Raw genomic sequence first — 19,051 nt, forward strand, 5'->3', positions numbered from 1 at the left:
TGCATTCTGGTTTTCTTCGTGGAAGTTGTTTTTAAAAACGTCATAGAATTAAAACGCAGTTGCTTAGACGAGGAACGAGAATTTCTTCGTGGAAAAAAAGTGGGAAACATTTGAAATCAGATGCACTCGCTCCGGAAAAAGGAGAGAAAGTTCTTGTTCCGAGATGCAAACCAATATTCATAAGCCCGCGAAATCCGATAAGACGCCGCGGCGCAAGAAGCTCATCCCTGAACCACAAAGCAACGCTATGGATATGATCGTGACGCCGAAACGTCAGAAAAGTGACGGTGAGATCAGCATTTATTTCATCGGGAAAGACGTTTGGTAGATCAGTTGCTTGTACTGCTCGTGTCCGCTTGCAATATATCGCATGATTTGAGCGCGTACGTAGCTAATTTGTCGATTTCCTTGGCGATATTTTACTCTAAGCTGCTCAACTTTTGGTTTATAGCGCTTTTCCTCGTAGCGGAGAACCGTCGAACTAACGATGAGTACAATTCATTTGTGGTTAGGTCTATTTTTTCTATGCTATTTATTGAAATTTATAAAACACATTCCTATCACAAGATGACGACTGTATTAAATGAACAGCAATTCAAACCAATCACTTTGAAATTGGTCCCAGTTCTCGTTGTCTTCATTCTGCGTTTCTGTATGTTCATCATGTCTCCGAAGCATACAGGGAATCATTTGATTACACTTACAAATAAACTTTTTGTATCACATAATACGTGTCCACGAGATTCAGTCATTGATTATTATGGTCGGCTAACACATTCGAGACCGACGTGTTATTACAAGACTATCTCCAGCAGCCATCAATGTTCAAGGAAAGTCTGTACATGACCCACATACTGAGTCCTCGGGTCATTGGTCTCAAATGTGTTAAAAGAACAGCGAAGCCTGTTAGGGAGTATCAGGAGGAAATGAATGTGCAGCAAACTATGTTTGCGTACCCATACGTATTTGGTGTACAGTATGAGTAGATGTAAAAGTCGTGCGTTCTCGATCCGTGTGAGAGTGGTAGTTAGTTAGGTGTTTTTTACAAAGTATATTGGTCCCTATCATTTTCTTGGCAAGGTGCAGTCGGCTTTATATTTCAGATCTAGAGGTCACTGGTATCTCCCGCAGTGGCCGTGTGAGAAAGAAATCTTCCAAACTCGTTGACTTTGAGTCACCAGATGATTTTGCGGATAACAAGTACAAACGTCAAAAAGCTCAACAATTACAAAATCAACAATTGTTGGATAGATATGAGGCCGAGCATATGTCGCCCAATCAATCGATACAACATGGAAGTGGTGGAAGGCAGAGGAAACATTCTAATTCTAATTCAAATTCCGGTCCACAAAGAGTCAAGGCTGAGCCATTGTCGGATAACGAAATGCAATCGTCTGGAACTGAATCCGATGATCCCTCCGGGCTGAATGAAGACGAAAGATACAGCATGGACTCTGGAAGCGAGGACGAAGTAGATCCTCTTATGATAGACGATAGAGAGGCAGGTTTTAGAAAACTGGAGCCACCTGGCCAAGAAACAACTTCGCAAGCGAATAGTTTGTATATGCTTGAGAAATGTAAGAAAAAGCTAATCATTAAAGATGGCAAAATAATAGGTAGAATGAAGGCACAACGAAAAGACAAAGGGGTATGTACAAATGAAAGTTACTAAAGGAAAAGTTATCTTACAATTGAATGATATTTTCAGAAAACAAGATTTACTGCTTACATGTTGTGGGCTAAAGAAATTAGGCAAGAATTACTAGAGCAATGTCCTTACATGGGTATATAAGCTTCATTTCTTTTCTCTATACTGTAGTTAACGTGAATTAGCAAATAAGGCTAATGTTACACGTGAAACATTGCATTTTGTAGATTTTGCGGCAATTTCGAAACGGTTAGGAGAACTGTGGGCTACAGTGCCGAATCTGGAAAAGTATAACTGGCGCAGACGCGCGAAACGTTTGGCGGCAAAGCCTCATGTTTTACCCCCAAGTAAAGATGAGCCTGTATGGAAAATGCCGGCGCCCGCTTCGCGAAAAAAATTCATTAATAAAAGTGGTGGGTTTGTTGGTTTTCATGTATACATCATGTTTTTTTTTTACAAGTATGCCATTAAAAGTTATGCGGTAGTTTGTTCGTTCTAATTTGCTTCTCGTGCACGCGTATTAGTGAAACTTTTTCATCGGACTATATAGTGTTTTTTTTTTTTTCATGCCTACAACTTATGTGGTAGATGTTTCATTATTATTTGTTTTGTATGCATGTATCTCGTTTAGAGGTAGGCGAATCAGAAAAAACTCTGTACCACGATAGAGTATTTTTACCTTTATTTTTGTTTCTCTTGATTTTATTGCAGGTAACGGAAAAGAGCACAAGTCTACCTCGAGAAAGACCATTCAACTAGGTCTGCCGTCGGTTATAGGGAACGTTCCGGTGTCGCCACCGTCGAATCGATCCGGAAAAGATTTGGTCAATGAACCACTGATAGGTACGGGAATGTATAAAGTAGTAGGAACGCAACCGATCGATGTGGCCGCTCATTTGAAACTTCTCGGCGAGAGCTTGACGATTATTGGGGAACGTTTAAAGGAACACGACGGGCAAATTGCGGTCTCTGGCAGTCTGTCGGTTTTATTGGACTCTCTTCTCTGTGCATTGGGCCCCTTAATCTGTTTAACGCAACAGGTACCGGAAACTAACGGAGCTAAACACGAAACACTTTCACAAATGCTCGATAATATCGCATATCTCATGCCTGGTTTGTAATATATGTATCAAATTGTCTAGAAGGTAAACACTTGTAATATACACTATAAATACATTGTATAACTATTGATAATACGTTGACGTAGCCATTAAGTTCACTGCCACCATATGTCGATTGAAAAACAAAATTTAGATACGGTACGCCTTTTGTTCGCTATATAGATAACAAGTTGGATATATTTGTTTCTTGCAACTTGATTTACTTATAAAAATATGTAACATTTTACATAAGCAGTATGTTTGTACAAAAATTATAATAAATATTTAAATAGTTCCATTACTACTAACTGTACAGGATAAATAACAACGGAATATCATTTATGATTGTTGCAAAATAGGAGGACAAGTGCAGAATAGATTTGTATCGCCGTATATATCGTCAATTCGTCCTACACTTGGCCAGATTTTATTGTTTCCCTTGACAAACGGCTGAAATGTAAATACATATAATTTATTATTTGTTGCCAGTTTCACGTATCCAAAAACACTTACAGCCGGAAACGCTGCTAATTCCCGTGAGTAGGATCGATCCCACGTGCTCGATATCACTTGTTCCTGAGTGTGTGGTGCCATTTTCAATGGATTATTGGCTATGTCTACTTTTCCAGTCTCAATATCATTAATCTCGTGCCTTATAGCTGAAAAACAGGACACTTGTTCTGAACACTATTCAATCAACAACTGGAAAAATGATTCCCATCGAAGAACCCAATAAGGCTTACAAATAAGAGCATCGCAGAACCGGTCCAATTCGCCTTTGTCCTCGGATTCGGTCGGTTCTATCATCAACGTGCCAGCAACAGGCCAACTCATCGTAGGAGCATGAAAACCATAATCCATCAGTCTCTTCGCGATGTCCACAGCTTCGATGTTCGTCGTTTTCTTGAAGTCCCTTACGTCCAGGATAAATTCATGAGCCACCAGTCCCGTCTTTCCTTTGTACAACGTTCTGTAAAATTTCTCTAATCGTTTGCTCATATAATTAGCATTGAGGATAGCCACTTGCGTGGCTTTTCGCAATCCTCCGGGACCCATCATCTTGATATACGCCCATGAAATCGGCAGAATCGCCGACGAACCGAATGGGGCAGCTGATACAGCGCCAGATTGTTGCACATTGTTACCAGTGTTGCTCGTGCAATTGACTACAGGATGACTCGGCAGGAATGGCGACAGATGTCGTTTACTGTAAAAGAAATACATAATTTTTTCCTGGTCCCTATATCTGGTTTATCCGTGAAACAACCAACAGTACTCACACTCCAATGGGTCCCATTCCAGGACCGCCACCCCCATGAGGTATACAGAAAGTTTTGTGCAGATTTAGATGGGACACGTCGCTACCGTAATCGCCTGGTCGACACAGTCCTACCTGGGCGTTCATGTTAGCTCCGTCCAGGTACACCTGACCTCCAACTTCGTGGACCATGGAACAAATGTCACTGATTGTCTCCTCGAAGACACCGTTGGTTGACGGGTACGTTATCATCAAACAGGACAATGTCTCCCGATATTTGTCGATCATTTCTGTTAAATGTGTGATGTCCACAGATCCGTCTTTTTGCACCAGAATTGGCTTAACCTGCATACCGGCCATCTGAGCAGACGCGGGATTGGTGCCGTGAGCAGAGATAGGAATCAGACAGACACGTCGTTTCTGGTCGCCTTCAGCCTCGTGGTAACATTGTATCGCTCTTAAACCGGCGTATTCGCCCTGGGCACCGCTGTTCGGTTGAAAACTTATATTGTCGTAACCAGTTATAGCGCATAGATCCTCCTCCAGTTCGGTGAACAACTGTTGGTATCCTTTGGCTTGCTCGATAGGCACGAAAGGATGGATGTCCGTGAATCCTGGTAGACTGCAAGGCATCATTTCCGTGGTGGAGTTCAGTTTCATCGTACAGGATCCCTGCCAACAGAATCACAAATGTAATTACAACCCTTGACAACACGATCCCAGTTAGTACATACAAATCACAAATATAATTTACTAGTGGTATCATGCTGTGCACCAGAGACACATCTTTATTCTCCAGAGATTTCATGTATCGAACGATTCTTGTTTCAGAACGATGACTATTGAACACAGGATGCTGCAGGTACGGTGTGATGCGAACGAAAGACGATTTACTCAAGTCTCTGCTGGTACAGGACTCGTCCCCACAGATATCTTCGACCGTTGTTTTCGCGCAGAATATTTCGTAGATATCGTTCACGTCTTGCACGGTTGTGGTTTCGTCCAACGATATCCCAATTCCATCTTCGTAGTACCTGGTAAAAAAAGTATTGACGTCAGTGCTTTGAATTATTCTGAAAGCTTTCAGACTTGGAGTCTGTATTGATTACCTGAAATTCATCTTACGCGTAGTAGCATTACGTTTAATAGTGTCTATGTCCAGTTTCGGCGATATTTTGATGGTGTCGAAGAAGTATTCGTTCTCCACTTTATTGCCTGCGTTCTCCAAACCCTTGGCGAGAATCAGAGTCAAATTGTGCACTCTGTTCGCTATATTCTTTATACCTTCGGGCCCGTGGTACACCGCATACATTGCAGACATGTTCGCCAGCAACGCCTGTGCTGTGCAAATGTTGCTGGTAGCTTTGTCTCTTCGGATGTGCTGTTCACGCGTCTGAAGGGCTAAACGATACGCGTCTCGGCCGGTAGAGTCTTTCGTAACGCCGATCATCCTTCCAGGCATCAAACGGACCAGCTTCTGTCGACACGCGAAGAATCCAGCATGAGGTCCTCCGTATCCCAACGGCACGCCGAACCGTTGACTCGTACCGATGCATATGTCAACTCCAAATTCGCTCGGAGGTCGAAGAATGGCCAGTGCCAGCAAGTCGGTAGCAGCGCAGACAAGTGTCTGTAATTAAACGTACCGGTGTTACCCAGTCAGCCAAGATCTGCACAAGCATGTGTAAGCTTTCGTAACCAGAACGGCTAGAGATCCTGCAACATAACCTGTTCTACAACAGGTATTTTAACCCTCATCCATCCCTTGTGTCAAATTGACACATTTTTCTTCTAAGATATGATGATATTCGGTCATGTGTCACCTAACCCAGATCTGCGCGCAAATTGTTTATAGGGTACATTAAGATCGCTCGTAACGTTTGTTGGCAATCCAGTCGAACCTTTTGGTATACGTACGCCATCGGCTCGTGCCCTTTCCGCGACATCGTCGAACGCATGAATCGATCCAGTTGTATTCGGATATTGAAACAGGATTCCAGCGATATCCTTCCCACTGGTATCGACTTGAAAAACGTCCCCGATTTCTAAAACGAGACCCAGGGAAGTAGCACGTGTGGCGATCACGCTAATCGTTTGGGGATGAACTTGATCAGAAACGAACAGTTTCTTCCTCTTGTTGCTCCTATGAGCTAGAGCCAAAGCTTCCGCCGCTGCTGTGCTTTCGTCCAGAAGCGATGCGTTCGCCACTTCCATGCCGGTTAAATCGCATATCATCGTTTGGTAATTTAGTAGACCTTCGAGTCTACCCTGAGAGATCTCTGGTTGATACGGTGTGTACTGCGTCGTCCTAATTGAAACAGGAAATTAGATGCTTTAATTTTGTTTCAATTTTTGCTACATCCTTTTCAGAATTGCCTTACCATCCTGGATTCTCGAACATGTTTCTCATGATGGTGTGAGGAACGCAACAATTGTGATATCCCATTCCAATGTAGGAACGCCACACGTCGTTCTTTTCAGAAATTTTTGTGATTCTTTTTAATAATTCATATTCGGCTGAAATACACATTTATTTTATGTAAAACATACCGTGTAATCAGAACACTGGTATATGTAGCATAAGAAACAGTTGTATGCAATCAGGTTCTGCTCTAGAAAATCACGTGAATGCGAAATTCAATGCACGAGAATGACCTCTGACCCAAGATACACTCTACGAATAAAAGGACGTAGTCTTATTCATTCTATACGATGGAAAACTTTAATCTTTGTGGAATAGAGAAATTAAATTTTTTAAATAAGTAATTTGTACAACTGTACAACGCAAAAAATAGTTCTTATAATATGTCCAAGTTATGTCTTTCATAATAGGTCTGTTTCAATACTAAAGGGTTATCGCACTTATCACTTCTCACGTGTTTCTTATCAAAAGTCTCGTGACTTCGCACGTTCTTTAACGTAATTCTGTCTCTCCTATCGCTTCAAACAATTACAAATTTGTTTATTCAAACAAACGTTTCGTCAGTTACTTACTAAGTGATTGTTCAATCCTTAATTCCCCATTGTAAAGAATCTTTGCAGGAACTGCTGCTTTTGTTAATTCCTCCAAACTCTGTAAAGTTGAGAAGATCGAAGTTATCGAAAAAAGATTTAGTTCACAATGCGTTTTCTGTTCTTGAACAAATACATGCTCCATTACCTTAAAACCAATGCTCTGCAGCATGTCTATCTGTTCTTCTTCTCTCGGACCAATGTGCCTGTGTTGAAATTCATCCTTTTTTGCACAAAGTTTATCAGTACTTTCCGTTCTTAGACTACTTAACGCCAATACACGCGCGTATCGTATCGCTCTATGTTTACCCAATAATCTTGAACACTTTGCAATTTCCAAAAAGTGTAACATTTTGTTTTCGTAAGTGCAGAACGATATACACGATATGAGTACCGAACACTGTAATTACTTAGATTTATGAAAACTAAGTAGCACGTTGAAGTAGAGGGAGATTTTATACCGCAAGACCTATCATCTAATGATGTCACAACTCTTGATTACAGTTTGAACTTTTGTAACCCCTCTCTTATAAAGTATCTTAAACAATATTGGGAAACTACCTTCGCATGTGTATCAGTGTAATACACCAGAAGCTGTTTGAATATTAGTTGAAAAAAATACTTCGAATAGCATGTTTTCATAATACAGTCTAGTCTCTTGCAAAACATGTTATAGTATCCATAACTTAACTTTGCCGTATATAATCTAAACGAAAATAGAGATATTACAGAACAAAATTTAAGAATAGCATTTGGAGTTCATGCAGTTATAACTTTATTCGTGAGATTTTAATTAAGTTACAGGTATATACATTTATATTGTAATGCCATTTTACACGAATCTTAAATCTTCTCATAGAAATATGAAAAAGTGATTTGTTAAATGACAAACGAATTCATTTATTTCATATATTTATCTTTATTTTGTGTAAGAATTTTAGCCGACGACTTTGCATCTAAGAAAAGAGATCCTACTTCCTCGATATCCTCTTTCTTGATAACTGTTCTCTCATTTATTTTCGCCGTTAATGATGCAGGAGTTAACAATTGCACAACGTATCTAAGGGTTGTTTTTGTACCTAGTTCGCCAAGGGTATTCAAGGCTTCGTCTTCGATTTGTAGTCCCTCCGTTATAGCCCTTAACTTAACTATTTGTTCTATTTCTGCTCTAGAGTATGGAAGTGTTCGTATGATGAGCAATCTGTCCAATAGATCAAGAGGTATTCCATGTGGAGATACAATGTCTTCTGTGCCTCTGATTACACAACGTCCTCTATTTGTAGCAAAAATAACTATTGGAGCTATAGCACTTTCCAGAGCACGGTGAAGATATGTGAATGTTTCTATATCTAACATATGTACTTCATCTATAAACAAAACTCCTGGTACCAGTTCTGCAATTCCTTGATCAATGTACTTGTTTACCACTTTGTTTATCTCCTTGCGCAATTTATCTGTAGCAAATAATTCGATAAAATACCTCAATTAGATAGGTGTATAAAATTTTTGTAAATGTTGATTCAATTGTTCTTACCTGTGATTTCTGTTTTTTTAGGTTTCATCAACTGCCCCATCATGGACATGATATCCTGACCACCTTGTGGTTTGGCATTAGCAACATCTAAATCGTGTAGTGTTACATCTTGTATAACTTCCTTTTTCTTATGTACATCACCTTTTGGTAATGGAACATACTCTTCCGCTTCCAGATCAAATTCTGTAGCGAAATTATCGCTTCTACCCTGTCTTTTCACAGCACCGCTGTTTGCTTCTATGTAAATTACATCTCCCGTCTCTACCTTCTCTTTCTGCAAAGACTCGTATATGGAAGGATCCAGTTTCAATTGTTTTGTACCTTTAGCAGTTTTCAATCCAATAACCACATAGGACACAGTCTTTCCGTATCCACCCATTGGATTCTCCGTTTCAACTGGAGTTAACTCCGTAACTTCACCTTCGTACACCTCTTTGGTTTCTTTAATTCTAAGACCAATAGCTCGTCTGAAGTTCTCCATGAGCACTTCTGTTTTCTTTATTTCAGAACTATAAACTTCCGAGCCCACCATTGGGCAAAACGGTACTTTGTTACCCAATTCTTGTGCGATAGCAAGCGCGATTGCAGTTTTTCCTGTACCTGGTGGACCAGCTAATAATACGGCTCGACCAGCCATCTTCTTAGATCTTATCATGTCAACTACTATCCCGGCAGCCTAAAACGTTCCACATTATTATTTGAGTTTTCGTTCTTTTTTCTAGATTTATTACAAACATGCGAAATAATCTAACCTCGCGAGCCATTTCCTGACCAACAAGGCCGGCTGCATTTTGTATTGCTATACCATTTTCATCAAGCCCCAAACCTTTAATGTGTGTATGAGCTGAGATTCTCTGAGTCTTGGCAGTGCTTTTCACTTCTTCGATCTTCATTCTCTCCAACGGTAATAGAACGTATTATTTGCTGCAAACCAAGAACACGTTGTGCATAATTGTGTGTACAAATGTTTGATTGATACAAATTCAATCCCCACCTTAGCTACCTGGTAGTCATAGGAACGACGTTCATTGAATATTAACGTAGAACGAATGTGTTCAATTGGTATATCAGATTTCGGCTGTGATATCAATGTCAAATTGCTACATTTCCTTGAATTGGGTATTCTGCATATATAAAGTAGTTGTATTTTTAATTAATATGTAGTTTCTTAAATGAAATAGGCGCTACAGGATAACGTGGTTCGATCTAGCAGCCATCTTATGGTACTATTTTGCTAGTAGCTTGAGCATTCTTCCATAGATAGCGCCATGGATCTGTTTAAAATTTAAACCAGTGACGACAGATGTCTCATACGTTTATACTTTCTCGAAAGTACTCGAATGGTCAATGAGTTTGTATATAAGGGTGTTTCAAAAGGGTTACTGATGGGTCCGATGCACCTGGGAAAATGTTTATACACGTCCCCGTATATTTTCAAGAAACTTCAAGAAACTTCAAGAAGCCCTAGGTGTACGCTTTGACCCACCTTTTGCTTTTCAAAATTATCACTTTTATTTGCATTAATCTTTTAATATCAACGAAACGTTAACATATCACATGACAAGGAAAACATACGTAATACAATGACATTAGTTGTTGTTTTCTTTTTTTTTTTTTGTACGGTATAAATATAAGTATAAAATTATATTTTATGCAATAGTTTTCTTTCTTTCGTTTCGTAGTCTGCTGTCACAATTTGAACATCTTTCATCTAAAACAAAAATTATACTGAGTGGAACGATTTTTATATTTCCTCTATAAAAATTATTTATCAGTTCAATCAATTAAAAATTTTGTTATCGGTTATATGTACTAACTTTAACGTGCGCGTATAAAATAATTCCGATCAATGTCAGTGTTATACCAATTACATGATTTATGGCTAATGTTTCGTGAAAGATTAATGATCCACCTAAAAGTAACAAACAAAACTTAGTGTGTCCAACCATGTTGTAACTAATTGATGATTAAGGAAGGACCAAGTATTCAGAAATCATGTCTGTTATGAAATATTTTAAAAGGATACGTCAGTGGTGAAGTTTTTCCTATTATCCAGTACGAAGTTAAATTGACAAAAAATGCTACTATGCCTGATAGCACAACCATGACCTACAAATATAATTTGTGTAATTTTCTTCCTGGATATTAATCTACATTACTACAAATTAGCATACCAAGTCAATTAATGACCAACTTCGTGCAAAAGTTTGTTGGACAGGCTCTAAAACTGGCACAATAATTAATAATACAATAGCAGACAGAGGTGCCTGATAGTACAATAATTGCATTGGATCCATTTGAAATTCCTTTTGCTTTGTATTCAGCATCTATAAGTTTACATGTGCAATTAATATATGAAGAACATATTGATTATTATTCTACAACAAACTCCTAACAAAAGTTTATTTTGACACAATCATCTGTAACATTTTAAAAGGCCAAGAAAAATGTCCTACCACTTGGTATAAAGATGTCACAAACACTCCCATAGTTGCATATATTATTCCAATAACATTAAATTGAATGTCATGATAGAAAAAAATCGTTACACCTAATATAATAGGAATTAATGTCAATTTAACCAATACACTATAGTGTTTTTTATAAAACATTATTTGCAGTATTATGACACAAGGTGTGGTCAACATTTTAGCTACTTGATAAGTTCCAACTGTATTATATGCCAAACTCAAATTCGTGAGTACAACAAATCCGCAAAAAGTAAATGCGATCCATAACATTTCCTTCAGAGCTACATCCTTTATGCAAAAAATATCAAACCTCTCGCAAATTATTAATCCCACGAAGGTGATGAGAAAATGTATCATGGACAACGTTATTATTGGAAAGCTTATATGGATGTACAACCATTTATTTAATAGTACAATTACAATCGAGAAAAATGTATTTAATACTAAATAGAATGCCGTGACAACATTTTTATTCATGGTGTTCTTCACTGTTTTGTACTGTAAAGAATTTATAATACTTTAGATTACGGTCTGCAAGGCAATCGGTGTGTGTACATTTTAATTTTCAAATTATTGAATATGAATCGGTAGCAAAAAATATTTATTTCGAACTAAATTATCTCACGCCTGAATCCTAACCTAAGTAACGACTCGAGGAGGTCACATGCAATAAAAACGGTTAAAGGCGCCAAAACGTGCCGCATGATGCCAGCGTGCGTGACATGAAACGTATGAACGTTAGATGCATGTTGAAATTTCAAGCGGCATTGTAATGGGATTTGAAAGTTAAATTGGCACAGTGTTGGCTTTAAAAACAAATTGGAATATGGAAGAATTTCCACTCGGTTACCGAGAAGTCGTGCCTGATCAAACAGTACCGGAGAAATGGAATGAAATTAAATTGAACCCAGGTGAGTGATCCTAACCTTCTCAAAGTAGCCGGATAAATAGAAATCCGTAGAAAACATGTAAAGTTACATAAAAAGTGAGAGTATTCTTTGTTTTCCAGAATGTAGATTTTTAAACGAATAAATTGTTAACGTTTGATAACAGAATGCTTTTAATCCTACCTTCTTTGCATCCTCGTAGCACTTTGGTTCATGTAACAATGTACTACACTATGTTACAGGAGGAAGTCAAAGTACATTACAAGATATTAAAGTGCCAGAAAGAGCCGGCGGTTATTCGTATAAAGATTGTTCAAAGTATTACACTAGAAATCGATTTATTTATTGGCGTATATCCCATGATGTGCTTGAGCTGGTAGAACATAGTTTAGACATTAATTTGTCCAATTGTAGAGTAAGATACAAGTTCACAGATACACCAATTTTGGATGGCGTTTCAATACACGAAACAGATAACTCAGTTATCATATTGATAGTAACTGTTTCTAGTATACACAAACTATCGTTTCCTCATCCTGAGAGGATCTATAAGAATGTAAGTAACTTTATGAGCTTGATTGAAAGTATATGCATTACACAGTTACGTATTAATGAATGCTTATTTCATAGGAGCTAAGTACATACAAGGATCTAGGTGTACAATCAATATTCAGTGAAACATTTCAAAATGTGAAGATTACGAAAGAGAATCCTCATATGTTTCATGTCATTGCAAATGCAGGAATTACGAGTAAGTAAATAAGATGTGAAATATATTATTTATCTTAGTCATACCTATTTATGGGTATTTGTAGATTCTCCAGTGCCTCATGCAGCCGCTTCTTGGGTTGTACCACCTCGTGAAGCATTGTTTGCTCTTGCTTACAATTCTGGAACTATACTCCTCTTAAGGCTAGACGTAGTAACTGGTGCAGTGCATACCAGTGAATTGAAGGAGGATTCGATAGTTCCAAGGTTTCTCAGTGGTATAGCAACAGCTTTCAGGGGTAGAAGTTCTGAAGCTTACGTGGCTATGTCCTTGGTAATACATAGTTGCGGAAATGATACGTATTTGTTCGCTTTGTGCCGCGAAGGGAATATTCGAATGTGGTCCTGCAATAAAGCTCAATGCGTGGCCGTAACAGACGCGACAATTGATAATCGAATAGCATCTCAAGGAGCGCAGGGCCATCTGTTGAGAAAAACATTGGGGCCTGATAATGAATTGTATTTAGGGACATTTTTAAAATTTAGCACCAGATGCGAATTTAGCATTTTGAAACCTGTACAAGATAATGGTGTATTTAAATTCGTGAGGCTGTGTACAAGATTTGCACAAGATGTAAGTAAAATTTCCATTTAATATAAGGCGTTGGATAATTCGTTCTGTCACTTTTCATAAGTTTCATTCTGATGTTCTTTCAGCAACATTTAGTTGACTTTTCGTTCACAACTACACGATTATGGGCGGTATGGAGGACCACTGACATGGACACCGTCGAAGTAACGCACGCACAATTATCCCTGAATGGTGCACGCGTTAATTCCGAGTGGGAAACAACGGTCTTGGAGCAAACACCGGACAGAGAATATATTCTGAACGATCCCGATACCAATCCAAGACGGGCATATCTTAATTACATTTTCCATCCTGGACAGTTCTCTTTGGTTGACATCACGAAAGCATTGAATATTTACAGTAGATCTAAAAAGAATATTCAGTCATATGGAAGATCCAAGAGAGCTACCCACGGTAGATACACGGAGGATGGCGCTCTCTCCGCTGCAGAATTAAAGGATCGTGTCTGTATCGCGGTCGAAGACGAGATACAAGTCGAAGTGATGGATTACGAACTTATGGACGAGGATTATTTAGAGATTGCGAATCGTTGTTGGTCGAGATTTTACTCCTGTGTTATACAATACCACGCCAACAGCACTAGACCCGTGGGATTGTTATTACTACCGAGCGTTTACGGAATAGTTCTACTTAAAAAATCGTCATTTTCACTATTACGACCAATGGAAGCTTTGGAATATTTAATGTTCTGCAACGAAAAGTCGTGTGTGCCTCGATTCAGGACCACGCCTGTGTTATCACAAGACGAAGATATATGTCAAGATCTCATTATATTAATGTCTGTGGTAGTGTTACTGGAGGAGCAATTGTCCGACGAAATCAAAAATATGATAAAAAAAGAATTATTTCATTTAAAAAATCCGGATACCATTATCGACGATTTGTTGTCGAAGTTCATGCTTGAATCTGAAGAACCTATTAGTAATATCATTACGAGTCATCCTAGTTGCCATAGATTATCGAATATTAGAGATCTGTCCAGTGCTATGGCAATGTTATTAGAAGCACTGACGTATGAAGTTGGCCAGCCGCACAAATTACCATTCAACGAGGATCACGACGCTTCGAAAATGTTGCTCAACATAAATCACTTGTTTGGTAGTCAGTTAGGAATCTCGGCAATATCGATAAGCGTGGCACAAATAACGCACTTAAGGTTTTCCATCTGCCGGAATCTGTTGATTTTGCAACAGATGATACTATCGCGACCAGAGTTGTTTGATTCACGATCGTTGCACTGCATAAAATCGTCGTTAGCCCCCAGAACAGTGGTGTTGACACAGGCTTATTATGTTGTTACATGGATATGCGAAACCACTGCATTACCAACGCCTACGCAGTCACTACTGTGAGTGAAATTTAAATATCTCCTTTAGTACGCTTGATATATTTTGATTTTGCTAAAATATATTTTCAGAGGTTCCAGCATTCAACGTTTAGCGTTGCTGAAACTCGTCGATTCAAGGTCAAACCTGAGTTTCAGACAGCATCGGCCTTTATCGTTGCTTGAATTATTCATACAGAGTAGTGGTGGAAAACATGCTCATACGTTAATAGCTCATACAAACATGGATGCATCTACCTTAATACCATGGCATTACGGGATGCTGACCCATGTCACACTCATCGCACAACTTATGTATCCTTCTGTGTATATCAAGGATATTAATCTGCCCATATAGGTTTTGCAACGACGTTCAATCCTTTCCTTAACAGAATTTCTACAGATGGCCAAGGTCAGGAAATTTTATTTTCCCAGAGTGGCTGTTATCCAGTTGTCAATTTTTACTCGTACAGGAGTATGTTAGACTTTTGAACACATGGTGCGAGTGGAATAGCGCGTCGAGGAAATTTATATTAGCTGTCGCGTTACTGGAAATGGGAGAAGCACAAAAAGCTTGCGATCACTTTCTCCGAGCCTCTGGGGGAATTTTAACCGACGAATTCCTGGCTGATGCTTTACTCGAGTCCAGTGTATTATCCGAAAACAATTCGTTGATTCAGTATTACTTGAAAGTTATTAAACTTTTCGAAGAACATAATGCTGCTGATTGCGTCGTCGAGCTCGCTGAGACAGCTATACTAATGGCTGACAGAGACGATCCTAATTTGCCAACGCTTCATTCCATAGTGTTCACTCAGCATTTGAGTTTGGGTCATCACAAAAAAGCGTACAACTGTTTAAACTCAAATCCAGATGCTGCGCGCAAAGTGGACTGTCTGAGACAGTTAGTTGTGACTCTGTTCGAGAGGAAAAAACTGATAGATTTAATTTCTTTCCCTTATGTGGACATGTACGAAGATCTAGAAAGAATAGTAGAAGGTAGAGCAAGAAGCGTGGATCTGATGGAGAATAATTACTATAATTTTTTGTATAGTTTTCACATAAACAAAGGAAATATGCGTAAAGGTATCCGTTTAATCGTTCACATTACATCAGCAATTGAAAATTGTCAATGTACTGATAGTTTACTCATTTACTTCTTTCAGCTGCTTCTGTGATGTATGAGCAAGCTATGCGTTTGAGTCAAGAATCGCAGTCTGTTCTGATTGTATCGAGGCAAGCTCAATGTTTATTAGCATGTATTAACGCGTTACACCTTGTGTCCGATAAGTACAGATGGATTGTTAGACCTGTGATCGATCAGAACTTTCCAGAGGATCTGATTCATCAGAATTTACAGACAAGAGGAAGTAGGGGCAACGAAGAAGTTTCTCCTTATAAATTAAGAAAGCAAGTTGAAGTTCTTGAATTGGATGACATCAAGAAAGAATATTATGTGGTGGACGCCAGATTGAAAATATCAAAAATTAATTCGGAATTGCACGTGATCGCGCATGCTGGTCCCTCGGAACTTATCATTATTTTATCGACTATCGGTTTATACACGACAGCGTTGCATTTGTGCGATGAATTCAAAATTAATAAAGATTCTGTATTCGAAAGTCTAACCTCACAGTGTATTCGGTTAAGTCGAGGAGAAGATCCGAATGCCTGGGATTGGCTCATCCAAAATGACATATTCGACATCGGTCTCTCTAATACAAATATTACAAACACTGCCTGGAGATTATTAGAATATCTAACATTAAAGCACGAAACAAACAGATGCAGTGAGTTGCATAAAGCAGTTTCCAGAAAAATACTTCAAGAAGGCGCATTTATACCACAATGGTTATTGGCTTCGTACAAGGTAAGTGGTTCACAAACCAATAATCATTGTCATAATACAGAATGACATTTCTTGTGTGTCGCAGAAACGAAACGCTGCAGAAATGCTTCGTCTCATTCTGAACAGTGGTAGAATAGCGGAAGCCAGTGATTTAGCTGTGGAATATATTAATGCAGTCTTGGGGGATGGTAAAGAACATTTCGGTCTCGAAACGTTTTTAACCTCTGTGGCTCCACCAGTTTGGTTGCCGTTTAATACATTGGAAGTACTGTTGTATGAACTAGAAAATGCCAGCAAAGAGAATACAATTTTCACCGAGGTAACATATGAACTTTTTAATACTCGTACTGTTACAAGAAAAAAGAAAGTGAAAAACACATTGGTAAGAAAATATTTATTTCAGCCGTATCAGAAACTACGAGACGCATTAGACGTATATGAGCGGAAAGTGACGATCGTATCGCAGGATATGATTCAACAGAAATTAAACAACAAGAACTGATAACAGTGAGTAGACCACGTGTATTCGTAAATATTATACATATATGAAAGTTATACACGCGTCGCAGAACAGTACTTTATTTTCTCATTTCCAAAAGGTGTGTACACGTGTTACAAAAAAAAGTTCACACCCGAGCACGCATGTGCGTCCATCGTGCAGCTAATTTTACACCAATCTGCACTGATCTGAATAGACTGCAACGTATGTTATTATTTATTGTGTGACAGTAACAATAGGAACTGTTAAGTATAAATTGGAGTCTGATTGATTATTATGAACGCTGCAAATAGAGTAATTACAACAAGAATCGTTAGGATAATAGCTGCGACCATTTGCGGGCATCTTGTGAATAGAACCTGAAATTTTTCACGAAATTAAATTTATGCAATACTATATCTGATGTTGTTAATCGTGAATTTACGAGAAATTCTAAACAAAATATTACCATTAAGAGAATTACCAGGACAAGAACAAATATTGTTCCGATAGGTAGTAAAAAATTTGCAGCCCAATAATTTTTCTGTATTTCTGGATCTACAGATAAATATAATATCTTATTGTGATAACGAAGCTATTACGAAGGAAATTGAACAGTACAAAAGTCGAAATTAATATTAAATTTATATTTCATCAAGAGATGTCTCACCGTTAGACCAATGAGCTTTATATATTTCGTAGGTAGGTACACGAATTCTTCTTAAGACACTTGTATTGCTTATAATTACAGAATCAAGGAAGCTTTCCGTGTCTACAGATTGCACTCCACTTGTGAACCAGTCTCCTACAATGTACATACTTCAGTGTACACGTATTTAGTCTACACTTTGAATTATTCGTGCTCAAAACTTTTGATACAAATTTAACGAGGAATGTAGGCTTGGTTTTACATAATCTTGATACGATAGAAACTTTAGACGTGCGGTAACAAGAAAAGTTATATTATCTATAGTATTATTTTCAAGCGAGAAGACACTGAATCTCGGCTTGCACGTATAAAACGTTGTTAGGTTGTACAAGGTAACGAGAAATTATTAATAAAACAATTTTCACTTTATTTTATGGTGATTTTAGCAGTAAATATGTCTGAGTAATTATTATAATATTTGAATATTTGTAATAGCACTTGCACATTACTCTTATTGTTGTTCAACAGTGCTTGTTACTTTTCATTCTCATTTTTTCGTAATCTGTCGCCATATTTTGTGTGTATCTGTCGTAAAATAAAATATTTGGATACTATTTATAATAAAAACGCTTTCCTCGGTATCGATTGCAATGTTTCTATGAATTGTTCTGATGTTTCTCTATTGAATACATTGAATTATACTGAATGAGTTTTGACGTTTATATAAATATATTGAATTTCTCATAATAATTAAGTTATAATTAAAGTAATTATAGGTGTGATTATGATTAAGTGATAGTGAACATTTTTGTGAGCTGTTTTAATGTACGCATGAGAAACATTTGTTTCAAGTGTGAATATCTCATCGACACTTACCCGAAATCATGAACATTGTTACATGTCAAGTTGAACTGTACATATACTCTACTTTGATCATTTACACTTCGCATTTATTTCGATGTCTTAAGTCTTAAGTACATATATGTTTTCCACGTATATGTTCAGTGGACTTTGATCCCAACTCTATTTGTAAAAAAATTGTATTTGTTTTATTCGCACCTTTGGATTAAGGAAAACGAATTAAATAGATCCATTGCTTTCGATGATACACTAATTAAAAAAAAGAAGTTGACTTGCATTTCGAAGTTTTAAGTATAACGAAACTATCAATTATTTGTACCGAATCAAAGGTACCGTCTATGTATAATATAACGCAATCGTTCGAGTGATAATTATAATCATGTGATTTAATATACTTTATTGAACATGGTGTAAAGTAAAAAAGTTAGCGTAGAGACGTCATTCATTGATATGGATGTACAGAACAATGTGTATGTATACACAAACATATTTATACTAATTATATATATGTATATTTACAATTAGTAATTCAGGGGTAGCTAACAGGCGGGTTGCTAGTCATAGGGGAATGTTTCCCCCTCCATACCTACCGCGCAACGATCACGATCGGCGCGTGGGGC

At 38.0% G+C, this 19,051-nt stretch overlaps 6 protein-coding genes across 7 annotated transcripts; 2 read left to right on the forward strand and 4 right to left on the reverse strand.

Annotated features, from left to right (window-relative positions):
* Positions 1-24: 24 nt before the first annotated feature.
* Positions 25-2,868, forward strand: LOC107189479 (HMG box-containing protein 4). Of its 2 annotated transcripts, none has more exons than XM_015578015.1 (5): positions 25-287; positions 1,104-1,648; positions 1,709-1,784; positions 1,876-2,061; positions 2,360-2,868. In XM_015578015.1, the coding sequence occupies exons 1-5, from the start codon at positions 164-166 to the stop codon at positions 2,767-2,769; spliced, it is 1,341 nt and encodes a 446-aa protein (XP_015433501.1). In that variant the 5' UTR covers positions 25-163; the 3' UTR covers positions 2,770-2,868. The 2 variants fall into 2 exon arrangements, with proteins under 2 accessions (XP_015433501.1, XP_015433502.1); XM_015578016.1 differs by having other exon boundaries at positions 1,110-1,648.
* A 219-nt stretch (positions 2,869-3,087) lies between these two features.
* LOC107189466 (glycine dehydrogenase (decarboxylating), mitochondrial) lies at positions 3,088-7,409 on the reverse strand. Its single transcript, XM_015578001.1, has 10 exons — positions 7,167-7,409; positions 7,001-7,079; positions 6,388-6,523; positions 5,924-6,314; positions 5,116-5,636; positions 4,761-5,040; positions 4,029-4,678; positions 3,492-3,955; positions 3,262-3,407; positions 3,088-3,198 (listed from the first exon to the last, which is right to left on the reverse strand). Exons 1-10 carry the CDS (start codon positions 7,368-7,370, stop codon positions 3,088-3,090), a joined length of 2,982 nt encoding a protein of 993 aa, XP_015433487.1. The 5' UTR covers positions 7,371-7,409.
* Positions 7,410-7,918: 509 nt separating this feature from the next.
* On the reverse strand, positions 7,919-9,623 carry LOC107189485 (ruvB-like 1). The gene is made up of 4 exons (XM_015578024.1): positions 9,547-9,623; positions 9,305-9,476; positions 8,553-9,228; positions 7,919-8,472 (listed from the first exon to the last, which is right to left on the reverse strand). Exons 2-4 carry the CDS (start codon positions 9,443-9,445, stop codon positions 7,919-7,921), a joined length of 1,371 nt encoding a protein of 456 aa, XP_015433510.1. The 5' UTR covers positions 9,446-9,476; positions 9,547-9,623.
* A 571-nt stretch (positions 9,624-10,194) lies between these two features.
* LOC107189500 (solute carrier family 35 member E3-like) lies at positions 10,195-11,561 on the reverse strand. Its single transcript, XM_015578040.1, has 5 exons — positions 11,009-11,561; positions 10,727-10,879; positions 10,579-10,661; positions 10,370-10,508; positions 10,195-10,263 (listed from the first exon to the last, which is right to left on the reverse strand). The coding sequence occupies exons 1-5, from the start codon at positions 11,498-11,500 to the stop codon at positions 10,195-10,197; spliced, it is 936 nt and encodes a 311-aa protein (XP_015433526.1). The 5' UTR covers positions 11,501-11,561.
* Positions 11,562-11,745: 184 nt separating this feature from the next.
* LOC107189467 (nuclear pore complex protein Nup160 homolog) lies at positions 11,746-16,945 on the forward strand. The gene is made up of 10 exons (XM_015578002.1): positions 11,746-11,934; positions 12,153-12,466; positions 12,541-12,661; positions 12,726-13,252; positions 13,336-14,618; positions 14,688-14,909; positions 14,998-15,680; positions 15,761-16,464; positions 16,529-16,762; positions 16,847-16,945. Exons 1-10 carry the CDS (start codon positions 11,850-11,852, stop codon positions 16,943-16,945), a joined length of 4,272 nt encoding a protein of 1,423 aa, XP_015433488.1. The 5' UTR covers positions 11,746-11,849.
* Positions 16,946-17,187: 242 nt separating this feature from the next.
* Positions 17,188-18,462, reverse strand: LOC107189468. Its single transcript, XM_015578004.1, has 4 exons — positions 18,447-18,462; positions 17,592-17,726; positions 17,391-17,479; positions 17,188-17,301 (listed from the first exon to the last, which is right to left on the reverse strand). Exons 1-4 carry the CDS (start codon positions 18,460-18,462, stop codon positions 17,188-17,190), a joined length of 354 nt encoding a protein of 117 aa, XP_015433490.1.
* Positions 18,463-19,051: the final 589 nt, after the last annotated feature.

The sequence above is a fragment of the Dufourea novaeangliae genome, unplaced genomic scaffold (assembly GCF_001272555.1).
Source record: "Dufourea novaeangliae isolate 0120121106 unplaced genomic scaffold, ASM127255v1 scaffold163, whole genome shotgun sequence".
NCBI classification, from domain to species: Eukaryota; Metazoa; Arthropoda; class Insecta; order Hymenoptera; family Halictidae; genus Dufourea; species Dufourea novaeangliae.